This window comes from Calliopsis andreniformis, chromosome 9, assembly GCF_051401765.1.
Source record: "Calliopsis andreniformis isolate RMS-2024a chromosome 9, iyCalAndr_principal, whole genome shotgun sequence".
NCBI classification, from domain to species: domain Eukaryota; kingdom Metazoa; phylum Arthropoda; class Insecta; order Hymenoptera; family Andrenidae; genus Calliopsis; species Calliopsis andreniformis.
The window spans coordinates 565,627-583,413 of NC_135070.1; the positions used below are offsets into that span (position 1 = coordinate 565,627).

Consider the following 17,787-nt stretch of genomic DNA (forward strand, 5'->3'; position numbering starts at 1 on the left):
ACTTTCCACGACTGCTCCTGAATTCTTGGCCTGGTTTGCGTAGCAGGCAGCTCGCTACGTTCGGCCGCGATGGAGAACGGAAAAAGTGAATTTACGCGATTGAATCGTTCCAAGAAAGCATAGGAGCGATCGTGAAAACCAGAGCCGCTGTGGATCGTTGCTTGTGAGATGGGTGATCGATGGTGATAAGAGCGAGTCGCTAATGGCGGTAACGAGAGAGTACTATGACGGTGATGATTACGTTAGACGGTGTTCATAGTTCGGAGATTAGCTGGATGTGTTACGTATATACGTGAATGGATAAATGGTGCGTATGAAGCAAGCAGTGCGATACCAACTAAGAGGGTACAAGCAGAGCAAATGCTGTCTACGTGGCAGCAATACTCGTGGTGAATCCACTCGAGCGATGAGAGCGACGAGCCACGGAGACGACGTTTTCGAGATATCCAGACGCATTTTCACGGATAAAAGTATAGACGAGGAAAGACGCAACGTTGGATTTCGTGGCTATTCGCTCCTCGCTCGTTGGGTACTTTGTTTTACTTTTGGTCGGCTGAAAGCTGTTCTTGATTTTTTACCTTTTCCTCAAATGCACGTTGGAGGATGTCGACGAGGCGGGTGGGGGTGGGGGTGGAGCACCCCTTTCCCTGATTCTGACAATTGTTAGCATTTGTTAGTGCGATGGAGGTCACACACTCTAGTGTGTGCTTGTGTATGTGTCTGTGAACGTGTGTACATGTTCTTTTGTGCCTGTGTGTACACGTGTCACGCGTGAACGTGTCATTACCTCGGTCTAGCTTTCTTTGTTTCCTGTCTCGGATTTCTTTCGGAATGAGCGTGAAGTGTAGTAGCGTTCGTGCGAGTGTGATGATCGCGTGTGTGCTTGTGCGAAGCTCGTTTATCGCGATTGTCCACGTATACTCTAAGGTAGTTGGCGTGCGCGCGTCGATTAGACTCTTCCGCGGGCTAAGCGCGCCTAAGTTGATTGTCCGTTTCGATTCCTCCTCTCGTATCTCGAAAAAGAAAATCGTTCGAGAACCCGTCGCTTCGAGAGCGCACCGCGACTTATATCTGTGTTAAAGCCCCCTCCCTCCCTTTGTAGCTTCGCGATCGATCATTTTTCCTGCAATGGTGTGTCGCGACGTACTTAAGATTTAACTACGATCGACTTTCCGAAGTTTTCCCTTTCTAAAAGGTAGATGCATGGCACGCGGCGATGTAGATCGTCGCGATCGATTCGGTTTGGCGTGGAGACACGGCCTTGCATACGGGATTTCTCTGTACGGTTTTTCTTCCGAGGTTTCTCGGGCTCCAGTAGAAAAATACTATTCTAAATTTGGTCGAACAGTCGCTCGCGTGATTAAATGCTAATAAGTCTTTGCAGTTTTGTTTGCCGTAAAGTCGATGACGTCAATAAATACTATATATATATATATATAGATATATATATAGATATACATATAGATATATATATATATATCCGCTTCTTTGATAATAATAATAATAATAATAATAATAATAATAATATATTCATATATTTACGTATACTCGTGCGAGATGTATATTCATATATATATATAATATATTACGTATATCAAGAATTAGAAAAACATCTGAAAGACTATAACACGTCTCGCGGATAAAATCTTCTGTCCCCCTAAGCTCCGAGCTTAAGTCTTCTCTCTCTCTATATTGCTATTCGTTGGTTCGATTCGTCCTCTATAAATTCTCATTGCCCCTACGGGAAAACTGGAGGGTATATCATAATATATAATAATAATTTTTTGTCTTTAATATAAATGCTCTCTTAAAATTCTCCAATTTAAGTTCCCTCTAACTAGAACCATAAATATTCTCTATACGACTTCCACGTGGCAGCTAAGACCAATAAAATCTACAGCGCCTGGCGCTCAGACGAACATCATGATAAAAAACCTCTTTGCTTTCTTTACGATAAGTCTATAACGTACATTTCTTTCATCACGATAATAATTAATTGATATAACTGGAGAATCGAGAAAATCTTTCATCTACGACGGCTAATCCGCTACTATTTAACGCGCATATCTAATCGAAGCTAACGCTTCTCAACAAAACCAACTGATCATCTAAATTTTTACCTAACGCGCGCACGTGTACGCGATTCTCTACGCGTGAAAACGGCCGTCGTTTGCGAGGCAAGCGTCTTTCTCGGAAATTTTACTGACACTTTCTGAGGGATGGATCCAAAGCCGTACAAAAGCGACTGTTTGTGAAACGTCGATTGACGGAAAAGACGATGACTCGAACCTGTTGATCCAGTCCGTCGACAGACCGAGACGTAAAGAAGTTCAATCTTGTCTCGTGGGAAAATGACAGACGTATTCCCCTGCGGTCTTCGTTATTACGAATCCTGAAGGAGAAAGACGACGTTTCTCTCGATCCCTTCGCAACTTCGTCAAATATCAGTAAACTATCAGCTACCAGTTTTTGGCCTTGGATCAAAACAGTACGAGGGAGTCTTAAATTGTCGTGCTATTTTGCACATTCTCCTATATATTGACAATAAGATACAAAATCGGTTATAGAAATTTGCAAATAAGTAAACAAAATGAATTGAATATAAGAAATCTCAGACGAATTGCATGTGGAAATAAAATGACAAGTGGTATGGTATATAACGTGCTATAATGATATATGAATGGCAACTATAATTCCACCCGAAACTTAATACAGTAGTGATTTCGGAGAAGTGCAATGTCGATATTGTTTTAAATATAGAAAGTAACTTAGTGTTTAGAATTGTATACCACATTGGTATTGTTGCTTTATTATACGACGTATCCTAACTTCATGTGATAGTGAATAGAGGGTATAGTTCTCTTTGTTATCTATAATCTATAACTTTCAAACTTTCCTTTGACTACTGTGTGTATAAGAAAATGAATATTCTGCTTTGCGGTGAACGTTGACGTGGTGTACCATTTACTACATACCACAGAATATAACATACCACATAGCATTCTGGTTTTTGTTCCAAGTTGATTAATTCATGCATACATAAATTTATTGCTCTACAACTCTGCGATTGATGCATTACGAGGCTATAATACTGAAATGACCGATAAGACTGGCCTTTTGTGTTGATAAAACTTTACAGTGAATATAAAACAACTAATATTGATATTATTGGGCTATAATTCACGAAGGGTTTTGAAATTGCTATAACTTCTCTATTTGTTGATATTTTCATTTTATTTTCCCAAGTTTTGAAGAGGACAGTTAGGAGATTCAGTATTGAAATATTGATGATTGAACAACGAGCAAAATTGAAATAATTTTATTTTGAAGCTCAGCGTTCAATTATTTTAACGGAAAAACCATATTGCCATTGCTTGGACGTCGGAAATGCTCCTTAGAATTAAATTATCGTCTACCTCAACAGTTCCCGCAACAGAGCTTCGTATTTGATTTGCGAGAACCACCTTCAATTATGGTATAGAACGTGTGTACAACAGAGTATCGAAGAAGAATTAGATACATCAACTCGAAGCCATACTTGCCAAATCGATCATGAAATACTCAGTAGAGCAAGCCTGTCTGTATACAGCCGAAAATGAAAGGTATTTTATGTGACACCTATATACTTTTCCATGAATAATGTAAAATAATTTTCATGCTTCCTATTTTCTTTTACAAAAAAGCTAAATAATAACAATATTCAATAAATAAAACAGTAAGTAAAAGCTCGAAGTCATCGTGAATTATAATCCACTCCATACAAACATATACTACAATTATTCCTAGCAAAGTGCTAACAGTAAGTAAAACCGAATAAAGAAAAATTCATTTGAAATGCAATTAAAGAAACAATTAAAGAATCCTTCGCATTTCGCCTTTCCCTCGCAATACGTTCCTATAAATGCACCGTACCACGCGAAAAACTCTTGCCTCGCTAACATGACGAACCCGACTAATCCCGGCGTTAACCGAAGTGCGTGAACGGGACCCAGTTGGGGTAAGTAAGCGGTGGCTGCTGTGGCAATGCGTGTGTCGCTGCGTGTGTGTGATAGTGTAAGCTACGGCCGGCTCCTGGTGGCATTACTGGAACGGCAATCGTCGACTGGGCTTGATGGGCCTGATGGCCGACTACGTCTACGAACGGGCCGGTGGCCGCGGCTGGAATCGCAGTGGCCGCCGCCGCAACCGCGGCCTGAGCGACCTGCGCGGCCTGCGCGACCTGCGCGGCCGCCGCGTGGCTTGTGACATAGTATGGATTGTGTGCAGGTGGCCTCACGCTGTTGTTGTTGGTGATGGTGGTGGTACAGAGGTGGTGGTAGAGACGTAGGTAGTTGTCGCAGTTGCGTTCGGTTGCAGTTCGTAGTCGGGTACCAAAGACACCACAAAACCAAAACCACAAAGAATTAGCCCAGAAAAAAAGGGACGTCGTCGGCGGGAGAAACTGAAATTTATCTTGAGAACGGGGAAAGCGCGACCGATCTATCGGCGTGTCGGTCCTGAGGATCTCGGAGAGAGAAAGATCGAAGAACGGCGAAGCACATCAATGAGCACGGTCAGTCGTCGCCGACAGAGCCGATAAATCGGTGCTGAAAACGGGAGCAGGAAGAGAAAGAACAAGGGAAAGGAAACGGCGATGGCACCTGTTCCGTTTCACCGAAAACGTTTTCACTGGTAGCTATACCACGGCAGGCGACGTGTTGCGGTGAAACGGTACGTCGGTGTAGCGAGCTCGTGTGAAATCGACCGATAATCGATTGGTTCCGGGACGCGACCGATCGATTCATTTCGAGCCGAACTCCCGTTACAATCGTTTTGTCTCGATCGAGACAGAAAAATCGTCGTTCGTCCTAACGTAGACGTCTTTCTCGGTGTTCTTTATTAAACGATCGGTCGGCGATAAAGTGGAACGGGACGTCCGACTCTCCGAGTATCGTTTGATCTCGCCTTTATTCGCCTCTTTTGTGTTTTGCGGATAGGAATAAGTGGAGGCAAAAGGACTGAGAGGGGAGGGAGTTTAAAAGGCGTGGCGGAGGTCTTGGTGGGGAGAGGGTGGGTGTTCGAGGATTACAGAAACGATAAGCGCTAAAGCGATAAAAGCTCTCTGAAAGCCACCGCAGTACGATGCGCACTTTTCGTCGTTCTCTTGAAACGCGAGCGAAAAAATTATCCCGCGTGAATGATCGCGCAGAGAGACTTTCGTCCATAAATTAATTTTCCTCCCCAGCAAGTAGGCGGAAAAGAGACGAAGGTTACCGTGGCGGACTTCTTCTTACGGCGCGGCGTTTCCAAAAGCGCGATTCGGTCGTTTGACGCGAGAGCACAAAGACCGATTGTTATCATTCGCGAAACTTTTGAGAGGTTCCTCTCGCGTGTCGCATGGACTCGTCAACGATAATATGTGCTGTAAACAAGAAAAATCCAAACAGAAATTTCTGCCGCGTGGTTCTTTCTGAATATTACACCGCATCGCATCTCGCGTTGTTTTGCACCAGCGTCGTTGAATTTCAAAGAGAACGAGAAGCGTGGAAGCGGAGGCGCTGTACAAATCAATTTTGACGACTTCGAGCTACAGGAAACGTAAGAAGTGAAGAATAAAAAAAAAAAAAAAAAAAAAAAACAAATCGTCAAAAACCAATGAGTAGCATCGAAAGAAAATGTTACTAAAAAAGGTGCGAAAAGAATCAGGTCCAGTATTACTTATGCCCGCTTCCAGTAATGCCAATCAGGTCGAGGTATTTTCACGACGCCTCGAGCACAGACGTGCACACGAATCTCTCTCTTTCTCTCCTTTCTATCAAGTAGGCACACACACATCGTGATTAGATCCTTGGACGATCGATACTCGTCGCAGTACACGTGACGTCCTATTCATGAATGAGCAACAACATCAAAGCCCAAGTCTAACAGCGTACGTGGAGAGCGCAGAGCGTGTGAGCTTCTTAATAATCAGCGAGAGAACGGAAAAAACTTTTGGCTGTCGAGAGAAATTAATTTATGGACACGAAGTGTGATACGCGTAGCATGCGGCATGATTCGTGTTAAGAGATGATAGACGAACGATTCGGTGGTACTCGTGTCGGGTCGTCGATGATCGATTCGAACAATCCCCTACATCGAAGAGGACACTGACTCATTTACGACCATCGAATCGTTCGTGCGATGAAGGCAACGATGTATCATAGGTTCGTACCACGTTCGTCCGAAACAGAGATATTTGACTGCTACTTCTCCTGCGAGTGACAGTCGTGACATATCGAGCGTAGCGCGATTACGAGCGTAGCGCGGGATAGAGAGACGCGAGCCACGGGTAGAGAGTCTCGGGCGAGCAAAGATAGAGACGTTTACCTGTTCTGGGCGATCTTCCTTAATGTTTCCGGGCTTCGTATAAGCTTGTCCAAGGTCTGGGTGAGATTGGCGAAGGTGGGACGGTGGGTCCGCTCCTTCTGCCAGCAGTCAAGCATCAGCTGGTAGATCGCCTCGGGACAGTCCATCGGCGCTGGCAGTCTGTATCCTTTTTCGATCGACTTGATCACGTCCTGATTAGACCAGTTCCAGTACGGTCTTTCGCCATAAGACATCACCTCCCAACAGACGATGCCCATGCTCCACACATCCGAGGCGCTGGTGAACTTTCGGAACGCTATCGCTTCCGGAGCTGTCCATCGCACTGGGATCTTTCCACCCTTTTTGCCGGAGTAAACAGTCTTTGAAGATTCGATTGTTGAAAGTTTCGGTTCGAGTAGCGAGACCGCGTCCCGCGTCAATTCGAAGCAGGATAGAGAGAAAAGAGAAGAGAAAGCAAGGCTTGTAGGACCTAGATCGCTTACCCTGGTCGTGTAGGCTCCTTCTGTAGCGCTCTCGATCTCCCTACTGAGTCCGAAGTCGGCGATCTTGCAGACTAGGGCGGCATTCACGAGCACGTTCCTCGCTGCGAGGTCCCGGTGCACGTAGTTCATCTCAGCGAGGTACTGCATGCCGCTGGCGATGCCTCGGAGCATGCCCACAAGTTGAAGCACCTGGAACTTGCCGTCGTTTGCGCGTAGGAAAGTGTCCAGGCTACCGTTCTCCATGAACTCCGTGATGATCATCACCGGGTTGCTCTTAGTCACTACACCTTGGAGAAATATCACGTTCGGGTGCTCGAACTGGCCCATGATCGAAGCTTCGGTTAAGAAATCGTTGCGAGCCTTGTCGGCGGAGCCTGGCTTTAGGGTCTTGATTGCCACGTCAATCTCCGTTCGACCGTCGGGTGGTAGTTTCAATTTCCCTCGACAAACGTCACCAAATTCGCCGCCACCTATTGACCAAGGCGTGTCACATGAGCTCGAGGTTTGGTTAAAAAATGCTTTTCTGAAAAACGAGCAAGGGGAGAATGTGTACCTATGATGGCTTCTATCGTAATGTATCCCGCGTCGATCTCGCGAGCGAACTCTCTGACAGCCTGATTTGGATCCTCGTAGGTATGGGGATCAACGTAGCTCCTCGCACCTGCACCACCAGCGCCTCCTGCACCTGCGGCGGCGACCCCCACTGCAGGTGTGAACAGCGGCGTGGTCACTGCAACGTCACCAAAACAGAGTTCATTATATTAACACGAGGGCCGGTGTGTTAAATTTTGACGGAATCTCGGAGCGCGCGAAAACAACATTCGCTCCGTGCCTGTCAACCGTATCATCCCGTGAAAACACTCACACACCCTTCCTCTTTATAAAACGAGACTCGTTACGTTCAAGAAAGTAAAACACATTAAAAGAAATGTCTAAACATATGTGAAGATCTAGATCTAGAGCTAGAGCTAAAGCTCTCTATGGTCTCGTTTCTGATTGTTGTTTCAACTCTCCGGCAGGCGTGTATGAGGAATATTTGCGGGTCTGTTTGGAATGAAAAATACTGCCTTTTTGTTAATATTACATTTCATAGTTTCTTTTAGAATCTACATAGATTTACTGATTTATTTTATAATAAAACAAAATTCATTTGAAACGTGAGGCTTTTCTTAATTGAAAATGCTAGCACATGATTTCTGCTTGATATTTGACAGTCATTGTTTGTTAAAAATCTGCTTTAAGAGATTTGAATAGATCTTAACAATACGTATAGCATGTTACTAAAATCTGTTTAGTATATTGTTACTAAAATCATTTTACCAATCTTGTTTATGTTTTTTCTATGCTTAAAAAGTTAGAAATACATGCCTACTGTTACCAGTTTCTCACAATCAGTCCTGTTTAGGATATAATTTCCTTACTTTTGTTTCCTAGTTCCAGTCCTCTTTTACTTCCCAATCTTTTTTTACTTTTTAACCCTTTCTTTTACTTCTCAATTTTTTGTTACAATATTATATGTTTAATAAATCTAGTTCCTACTTCTTCGTTCTCTTTAATTCTTGATTTTTTGCTCCCCGATTTCCTTTTTCCAGGCCTTAAATCCTACTAATTTACTTTCTGAATTTTTATTTACTCTCTAGTAATCTCTAGTCCTTAGCGCGTTTTTAAATTTCTATTTTATACTCTTTCTGGTACATATTATATATTTCAGTAAAAATTTTCTAATAATCGTGCCCACCGGAGAGTTAAAGCTCTCTAGCATATGTATAACGCAATGAAAGTATCTTTGACTGATCTATTATGGAAATGGTTCGAGATTGATAAGAAATTAAAACAAAATAGACTAAAATGGTTATCTAATTATCTATGTATCAAAAACGAAAAAAATAGAGGTCGCGCATAACCAATTTCCATGCTAGCGTAGAAATTCTCGCATGCCTAATACGCTAAACGATCTCAATTACGATGCATCAGATTGAATGACATTAGTCGTATAGTACGTAGTGCAGCGGATGCTTCGGTCGAATCAAATTAGTTGGTCGTCGCCTGTTAATTTACGTCCGTGAATGCATTTGCGGCCTCTCGCTAGTCTCTAGCGGGCTCAGTTAATTCGAGTTCCACCGAAACATCCGATACTTTCTGCACATCGACGCACAAAACGTGTAGGTACTAGTCGACGACGACGACGATCGTCAGAAAGATCGGTGGTCTGGCTGAAAAAGAGAATGATGCAAGAGAACACGAAGAACACGATGCAAACAACAATGTTGAGAGAAAAAGAGAAAGAGAAAGAGAGAAGGAAGGAAATGCATGCTTTCTTACGTGCTTCTCGTCTACTTAATATATGTCTAATAGACGGTCGAGAAACAGAAAAAGAAAAAAAAAGAGCGGATCATTTTGTGGTTTGATCGAAAAGTAAGAGAAGGGTAAGAACGTGTTGTGTTTGAATTCGAACGAGTGTTGTAAGGTGTCGTTCCGTTGATCGAGAACGTCGTTCGCGTCGTCGCGCTTCCTCCGAATTGGACCGAACTGGTAATTTCGAACGAACTTCGCTTTTCTTTTCTCTGTTCAGTGGGACTGACTAAGGACTTACGCGAGGACTTGCTCTTGTTGTTGGTGTGGGTTGTCACAATCGGTGAACTGTCCATTTTGCAGTGCACTGTGAACAACACAACAACCAACACGCTAATTGACAAACAGCAAACAAAAAGAAGCGATGGATGTTCGATGATGATTTTAATAACGCAGATTGAATGGAGTCAAACAAGTGAACGAAATCGCTGCAGAGTGCACGATGATGAAACGAACCGGATGCTCTTCGAACCCGAAGGAAAGACGTTCGACTCGTTTCCTCGACCATCGTGTCACCTTTTGGTCCTCCGCGATCCTTTCCCCCGTATATGGATAAAAATAAAAATTTTAAAAAAATGGATGATATTACGAACGAAATCAAGTAAATAAAACAGGTGCAGGTCAACAGACAACAACGTTAACGACAATACGCATGCACAACACAGTACGACACAAGGTATGCAAGCATGAAGCGCGAGCACGCACGTCTTTGGTATGGCAACACGAACGGTTGCTCGTTCGAATGATTCGGAGAGGCGAGTGAAAGCAGAAGCGCGGTGCGTGCTCGCGCCTCGAAATCTGGAACGCGTTGAAAAAGATGCATGTACATACAAGGGGGTGCACAAATAACTACGCAAAACTGAGTTCCTAGAAAAAAAACTTGAGGTGTTGGAGAAGACTTACTGTAGGTCACAACTAGTCCTGTAGTAGCAGGCGATTGTGTACATTGTTTCATTGGGTTTTTCATGGATTTTTCATGGAGGCAGGTTCGATAGATTAGGGGAATCGCACATGAAAAGAAAGAATCGAAAGAATTTGGTTAGAACAATGGCACTTAGATTGCGGGCCGGATCGATATGAATTTTGCTCGAATGCGATCGTCTCTCATATTTCTTAGCTGTCTGCGGCCGAGTCGCGTAGACTTCGACAACTTTCTTTTCGCACATATTTTTATTTTCTCTAAACGAACCACTTTTCAGTAATCTTTCTTTCGTCAAAGAGAGAAACTTCTAAAGTAGTGGGTGTTCAGCAACAAGACAATATTGTGGGGGGTGGTACTGTATACATGAGGGGCGGCTGGGGTCAATACTTGCTGGGTCTAACGAGGTTGGTGGTTTAAAAATATTAGTCACAAGACACGAGGGCGTAGTGAAACAACTATGAAAGTGACAGGGGGGGGGGGGGGGGGGGGGTGGTAGTAGTAGTAGTAGCAGCGATAATAAATTTATATAAAGAAAGAGAATCAACGCCTGTTGGCATCGGACGAACGTACCTTCACCGTTCCTGTATTCCAAAGTGTCACAGTCGCTCGGCTGTTTCTTGTTGCACTCGTCCGAGGCCCTGCTGCATCAAAATCAGATCACATCAATAGAATCAAATTAGGCTTAAGAGTAATAAAAAAACAGCCACTTGCGTAGCCGAACGATGTTTCATTTACGCACAAGTTTAACATCAAGATCAATTCGTTTACCTTCTAAGAATCAAGACAGTCATGATGATGATAATGACCAAAAGAACGACCACGGCCACGATTGCTCCGGCTATAATCCTCACTTGCATGTTGTCGTCCTCTCCGACATAGCCTACAACAAAAGTAGATTACCCCACTGAAATGTTGAAACGAGACGATGGGATAATATCAAGACGAAGATCGATAATTACCCAGTCCCATTGCATGAGGCGTCTTTTTGTATACCACGGGCGTGTACTCGCCCCAGCCGCGCGTGGTTTTCGCTCGTACTTGTATTGCATAGTCCGTCGATGGTTTCAAGCCCTTGAATGTTGCAGACAGGTCAGAGGTTTGGATGACAGTAGCGTTGGTGGCATCGTCGTAACGCGGGTAGCACCTCACTGAAACAGGACAATGCAAAAATGTCTCATTAGCCTCGCGTGGAAGGAGGACACCATGATAGAGATATAGAGCGGTTTGTCTCACCTTCATATCTCTCCACTAGATCGCTGTCTCCACCGATCTCGGTTACAGGGGCGTCCCAACTGATGCTCAGCTCGGAACTCTTAACGCTAGTGATTCGGACGTTGCTCACCAAGCTGGGTACACTGGCTTCGGTGGTGACTGTGATGTCCACGTACTCAGACTTTCCAGCTAGCGCCGATACGCCATTTTCCGCGAACACTTGGAATCGATAAGTCGTCACCGCGTTCAGACCCGTGATGGTCACCTTGGTGTCGTTGAAGACCTCCTGCTCCACGAGAACCAGAGGATTTAACACTGTTGCACTGTCTTGAAAAACGAACAAAGGAAAATATTACTTACGGTGTTTGGAATGTATTTGACGCCCATGCTGCACGCGTCACAGACCACCCTGTAGGTCGTGTCCGTCCTACCGCCCAGCATGTGCGGTGCATTCCACGACAGAATCACGGTAGACTGGTCTACAAAATTCACCGTCAAGTTCTGCGGCGCGGATGGTGGCTCTGAAACGAAAAATGTGCAAAGGTGGATCATTAGGAGGCGACTCGATTTGTCACGGGGTGCTGGTCGAAGAGCGACACTCACGCGTGCAGGGCATCTTCTTCGGGTCCTTCTCTGCTCTGTAATATCCAGTGTTGCATCGGCATTCTATGAATCCATAATCGGTGGATTTGCTGTGCGCGGGACAGACCTCACAGCTGTGCGATCCAGCCTCGTGTTTGAATTTACCGATCGGACAGGCGGTGCATTCTTGCTTCTCAACGTCAGCATGGTAGCCTGGCTTGCAGTGGCAACCACCATTCGGGAGGTACCACTTTCCGTCCCCTTTGCAGAGGAAGGTCGGCTGCTCGATCACCACGGCATTGGCCACGCAAGTGCCGATCGTTTGCTCAATCAGAGCGACCTCGCGACCAGTTGGAGTAGCCGGAAAGTGGGCGAAGTTGACGGAGATCTCCGGACAGCTGATGTAGTAGACCTTGATAGCTAGAATGGAGATACAGGCGCCCTGGTCGCGGAACGCAAAGTACACGCCCTTCTTCGTCACCGGGATCGCCTTCACCTCCGTGTTTATCACCACCTCGGTGTTGGTGTTAAACCTCCCCTCGCCCGCAGCGATGCGTCCTGCGAATAAAACACGATTGTAGCAACGTTTTTACGTCACAACTGCGAAAAACTTTTCGCCGTTGCGGAAAGGAAGAAAAACGTTTGGCAAGCTTACCGATCAACTTGTAACTGTCGGTCTCCCAGGGCGGCGGCTCTTTGGTGGCCGCGTCGAACTCGTAGTACAGTAGACTGAAAGTTTCTTTGCAGCTGAGCGCGTTTCCGGGGAACAGTGAGCAGTCACGGGTTGTGAATTTGATTTCTATGTACATGCGGTTCGCCGGTCCCCTTTCGATGAACGGCGTCCACAGCCAATTGTTGACGTTGTTGTACGCCACATCGCAGACGACGTAGCTCCGCCAATTGATGCCCTTGTCGAAGTTCGTGAACGACTCTTCCACCCACTGCAATCAACCGAACACACGTGACGATCTTAATTTCGTGCGCACTCGCTCGTTAGCCGCGGAAACCCCTGCGCCTTTCCATCCGCCTTGCGTTTAACCTACGCGCGTACGAATCAACCGCGATAAGATAAACGGAGTTTAAATAACGCGGCACGCCAATGGGATCCTCTTTGGGGACTGGCTGCAGGAAGACGGGGAGAAAGCTTTCGATGTTTGCGTTCGGATTACGCAAGATTCCGGCGAGAGTCAGCATCTACGAAATCAGCTTTTCTCGAACCCCTCGTCGCGAGTTCCTCCGTAGTCGAAGTTCTTCCGCTCCTCGCTTCAAGGTCTTCCTATTGATTTCGGCTCCCCTTCTTCGCTTTGATGATATTTACAGAAACAACGAAGACGGATTACTCGTTTCTGGATTTCGAAGTTTCAAAGAACCTTAAGGCGGACGACAAAGAGGAGGCAACAAGCGTTCCAGGAGATTTATTCTGACGCGACGGGACGAAAGGATGGACTGGATAAAGACGCTTTACCGATCTCTATCTGGCTGATTGCTAGACAACGAGAAGCGATGACGGAGAAGCAAGAGGTCCAAACGTCGCGGCCCGTGTCCGATCCGAGGAACCACTTGTCCGTCGACGTTGGACGAGGTACCCTCCCTCGGCAAATGACGAGGCGGAGAGACCGGGTCGTCGACTTGCGACAAACAGACCGCAAGGAATTACCGGCGCGCGTTACCATTAGTTTTATTGCCCCCCTCGGCTTGGGCTCGTCCCGAGAGAGATCGCAAAAAGTTCCGACCGAGCAAGAAGGACCCGCCGTCATCGTCGTCGCCGTCGTCCTCCTCTTCGTCCTCCTCTTCGTCGTCCTCGTCAGCCTAGTCTTCCTCCAGCCCGTCGACAGACTTCTTTCTCTTTCTCTTTCTCTCTCTCTCTCTCTCTCTCTCTCTCTCTCTTCCCCCTCTCCTGGTGACCGTTCTCTGTCTCTGTTGATCGAGTCCGCAGAGGGAACGGCCACGTAGGTAAGGGCAAAAAATGGTAGATCGAGGAGAAGACCAGGCTTCTTACCCAGAAGAAGATTTTCTTGCGAACGTGTTTCCGGCAGGGCGGCAGCAATAAATTTTGCCGTACGGTTTACTGGGTAGCACAAAGAGATTATTACGGGGAGAGATGACGAGACCGGGCCAGGAAAGACCGAGTCCTTCGTCTCGGTAGGTGGAGTGGCGGACGCTGATGACGGTCGAGGCTCGATGATAGGGAAAATCAAGAGCAAATTGCGAAGAAGTTAATTGGTGTCGTTTAAGAATCGCAAGCCGATCGTAATTATCTGCGAAACAAGCCATCGAACGGTATACGCTTGCTAGCGACGTTCATTCTCACTCTTTCTTTCTGCCTCTGTCCTTGGCGAAGGATTTGCGGGAGACGGAAGGCGTGCGGTAATATTGTAGCGCGCAAAGACTATTAGGGGAACAAAGAAAAGTCCTAGAGATGTTATTTCGACGCCTCCGCCGGAGCTTTATCGCCTGGGAAATTGCGTTAGGACGGTAAATTCCACTTCTCCCTCTTTCCACATCTTTCTCTCCCCTGCGACTCTCCTCTCTCGTCTCTCCGGCCGCGCTTTTACTTCATTCTTTCACCGGGGCCTTCGGAGCAGCCGCGATGCGAAAAAAGACAGAGTACGCGCATCATTAACGCCGCGGAATTTAATTGGATCCCGCCGAGACATCCTCTTTTAACGCGCCGCGTCAATTTTTCGGCGAGCTGGATTTCCCAGCGGCACGACTCTCCCGTGAAATTACTCATCAGTAACAGAAAGCAGAGAAAAAATTGTGGAGGAGGTGGCGAGAGGGAAGAAGAGGGAAACCGAAGGATATCGATGTCCGAGCGAAAAAGCCTCCCTTTTCCTGCTTCCTCGCCCCTCCAAACATCGTTGAGATTTTAAATGAAATTAATTACACCGGTTAACGTGTTTCGCGCCTCGGCTTCGTTAGCGTGACGCATGCAAGATTAGTAAGAGCGGCGAGAGGCAATTTTGCTTTTTATCGCGTGAAACGCCAAATTCGCTGGATTTCGCGTTCCGTTTCCCAATTAGCTGCGATCGATCGATCGACGCGGCGTGAATCCATTAGCGGGGTTGAGGATCCTGCTTTCAAAATAGAAATAATGAAACGTAGGCACAGTAGTTGAGAGCGGACTCGACGCGACGGGGTGACAAAAATAAAAGCTGGGAGACGAAAGTGCCGCGAATTCGGGCGAAACTCGACGGCGAAAATATATTTCCGTTCGTTGTATTGTGGGTAATTGTTCCGCGTGTAATGACCGATATCGATGCCACTCCTCGTCATCGGGTTTTATAGGAAAAAGTGAACTACCTCCGGTAAAAGTATCGTTTTTCCGTGGTAATCGAACATTTTCAATTTACTTGGAAATTCTGGCTATTACAAGCATCCTCGATGCTTATCGATTTTCCAATTTAATCGTTTCAGGATCGAAAGCTTACGAGCAAGTAACTTTAGCGTTTATGCTTTGTTATTGAATTGAAACTTTTGTTCAAATTAATAACAGCCTCAAATTTAGCAACAATATGTGTTAGTGATAATAACGCTAATATATGTACATATCTACATATGTGAAAACTGAACATAATTATAAAGACCAATAGTGTCTATTGGTTCGTTATATAAATCACCTCACGGTTTCAAAATAAAATGAAGATAAATATTTTGCACTAATATTACTAATACTTTTAATCTTTTCAGTATATTCGTCGATACATGTATATTATTAGGATCAGCAGCCCTAGCGATACTCAAGGAAATGCTTAGACAACCAGGGCAAATTGTTCTTACACCAGAAGTAAATACATTCATATAAAACTTAAACTATACATAAAAATAAAACGCAAACAAAATACTATACTCTTTTTTTTACATTTTTTCAACTACCATCTTGTCTAATCGCTCCTTTGAGAATCACTAAGTTGCCCTAATATGGAATATGTACATAATATGAAATACCACAATATTAAAGAATTTTGACACTGTCATCTTCCGATGACGAATGTAACCGATTACGTTTGACATTTCTTATAAGTCGTGATTACATTCACAGATTCCAAAGAAGCACGTGTTTGCAAAAGAATACCGAAGAAAATAGAGCTTAGATTTTTAAGGCAATCTTTGAACTAATCTTACGTGTAACAGGGTAAGTATATCAGTTTTATTTTGGTCGGATTATTTCTTCAAATATGAACAACTTTCTGCAACTATTGTCAAAATAATGAATATTTCTTTTAATATTTCATATACGATTAATTCTAATATGATTATGTAGAATGTGTTTTGTCTTCTTTCCATGTCATCTAACATACAACTTAGAAAGAAATGGGAAAAAGAAGATTTGACTAAAAAAAATACAAGTAGTTATACAGGCAGAAAGGTTAGATGTTCGAAAGAGGAAAAGACATACTCAATTCATAGAGGAACTAGAATAATTATGAATCGTGTTGCTCGTTTATATCCTATTTTCCCTTTTCGAAAGACTGAAGTTGATATAATATACTATTCCATGTTAGGTACATATAGCGTTCCATATTAGGAGCACTATGAGCCTAATATGAAAAATGAAAACTTCAGTAAAAATAATAAATACTGTCCAAGCCTAAGCCATTGTTATACTTCAAATTTTATTGTTATTAATCTAAAGAGCATAAAATTTCTACAAATTCACAAGGTTTAAGATTTTATAAAAGTTCTACATATAAGTAAAATATGTATATAAAAAAAAGTATTCCATATTAGGGCAACTGACTCTACTCCATACCAAAAGGTTAATCATCTATGAAAAAAGAATTTATCTTTAGTACAAAATTTGCTTTTACAACTTCTATTAGTAACTACTTAAAAATGATGTAAGTACTTATACTTATTTTTCAAGAAGTTTCCATTATATTGTACATATTGCTGAAGTCAAATTTGAAAGTTCAATATCATCGACTACCGCCGTCTTTTTCGTTATCGTCTTTTTCGTTAATTTCATGATTTAGTTAGTGTTAAATGCTAGAGAAAACTCGCTAGTTCTTCAGATTTTTTTCTATAAAGTTTCTTAAAAGCTGTTGAGACAAGACTATTGAGTTTTCAAAATTGATTTTAATGATATGTATAATACAAGTATCCATTTCAAAGACAGAATTTTTGAAGAAAAATAGAAGCAGGAGCAAATCTTTTATACCAAGTAAACCTCCTTTCCCCATATGTACACTATTAAAGGTACATCAGTATAAACGGATGTCTCTTCATTTCATTTAAAAAACGGTCAACTCTTTCTGTATAACCGTATGTATGCAATAGATCAGCTTAAAGTGTCTTATTCAAAACTTAGTAGTATTTTAAAACGCATCGGGAGAAATATATGAAATGGTAAACAGATTAACCCGCGACCATATCCGTAAAAGGAATCAGCCAGTTTCCGCGAAACAAGCACGGTGACATGTGCGCCTGTCGTAGAAAAAGCAAATTAGAAGAATACCGAAGAGAACGTTGACCCAACCGATCGAAAGAAGCTCCTCGGGAAAGAAAAAAGCCTCATTCCGCGTGGTTATCCCGTCCGCGATGGATTCCGCGGTCTTGTCTCGGAAAACGATGAGATTTAGTCTCCAGCAATAAACTGTAACGCGTTACACGAACAAGGCATTAAGCTATCGATTTGTCGGAAACGCGAGCGTATCCCCGGCCGCAGGCAGCAGACCAGTTTTGTCTGGCCGAACCGTTCGCCGTTTTCTATTTCCTCGCGGATCAGCCGCGCCAGTAAATAGATATGAACCGCTGGTTTCAAAATAAAGCCAATAAGCTCTGCAAGCAACCGAGCGAGTGAGTGACTTGTATCGCGAGTTGTGTGAAAGGGAGCCGTGGCTAGACGAAAAGGATAAGAAGGAGAAGGTAAGAAAAGGCTAGGAGATCAGT

The 17,787-nt window shown here is 44.1% G+C and overlaps 1 protein-coding gene across 1 annotated transcript; it reads right to left on the minus strand.

Annotated features, from left to right (window-relative positions):
* Positions 1-3,882: 3,882 nt before the first annotated feature.
* Eph (Eph receptor tyrosine kinase) lies at positions 3,883-13,089 on the minus strand. Its single transcript, XM_076383912.1, has 13 exons — positions 12,928-13,089; positions 12,551-12,836; positions 11,917-12,453; positions 11,674-11,834; positions 11,335-11,599; positions 11,061-11,249; positions 10,870-10,981; positions 10,672-10,742; positions 10,083-10,100; positions 7,381-7,557; positions 6,828-7,297; positions 6,346-6,683; positions 3,883-4,277 (listed from the first exon to the last, which is right to left on the minus strand). Exons 1-13 carry the CDS (start codon positions 13,087-13,089, stop codon positions 3,965-3,967), a joined length of 3,099 nt encoding a protein of 1,032 aa, XP_076240027.1. The 3' UTR covers positions 3,883-3,964.
* Between the last annotated feature and the right edge of the window lie 4,698 nt (positions 13,090-17,787).

Coding starts and splice junctions, on each gene's coding strand:
- Eph (XM_076383912.1), bottom strand. CDS start 13,089: ATGCTGACTCTCGCCGGAATCTTGCGTAATCCGAACGCAAACATCGAA. Junction 12,837..12,927: donor CGTACGCGCGTAGGTTAAAC/GCAAGGCGGATG, acceptor GGTTGATTGCAG/TGGGTGGAAGAGTCGTTCAC. Junction 11,600..11,673: donor TCAAATACATTCCAAACACC/GTAAGTAATATT, acceptor CTCGTGGAGCAG/GAGGTCTTCAACGACACCAA.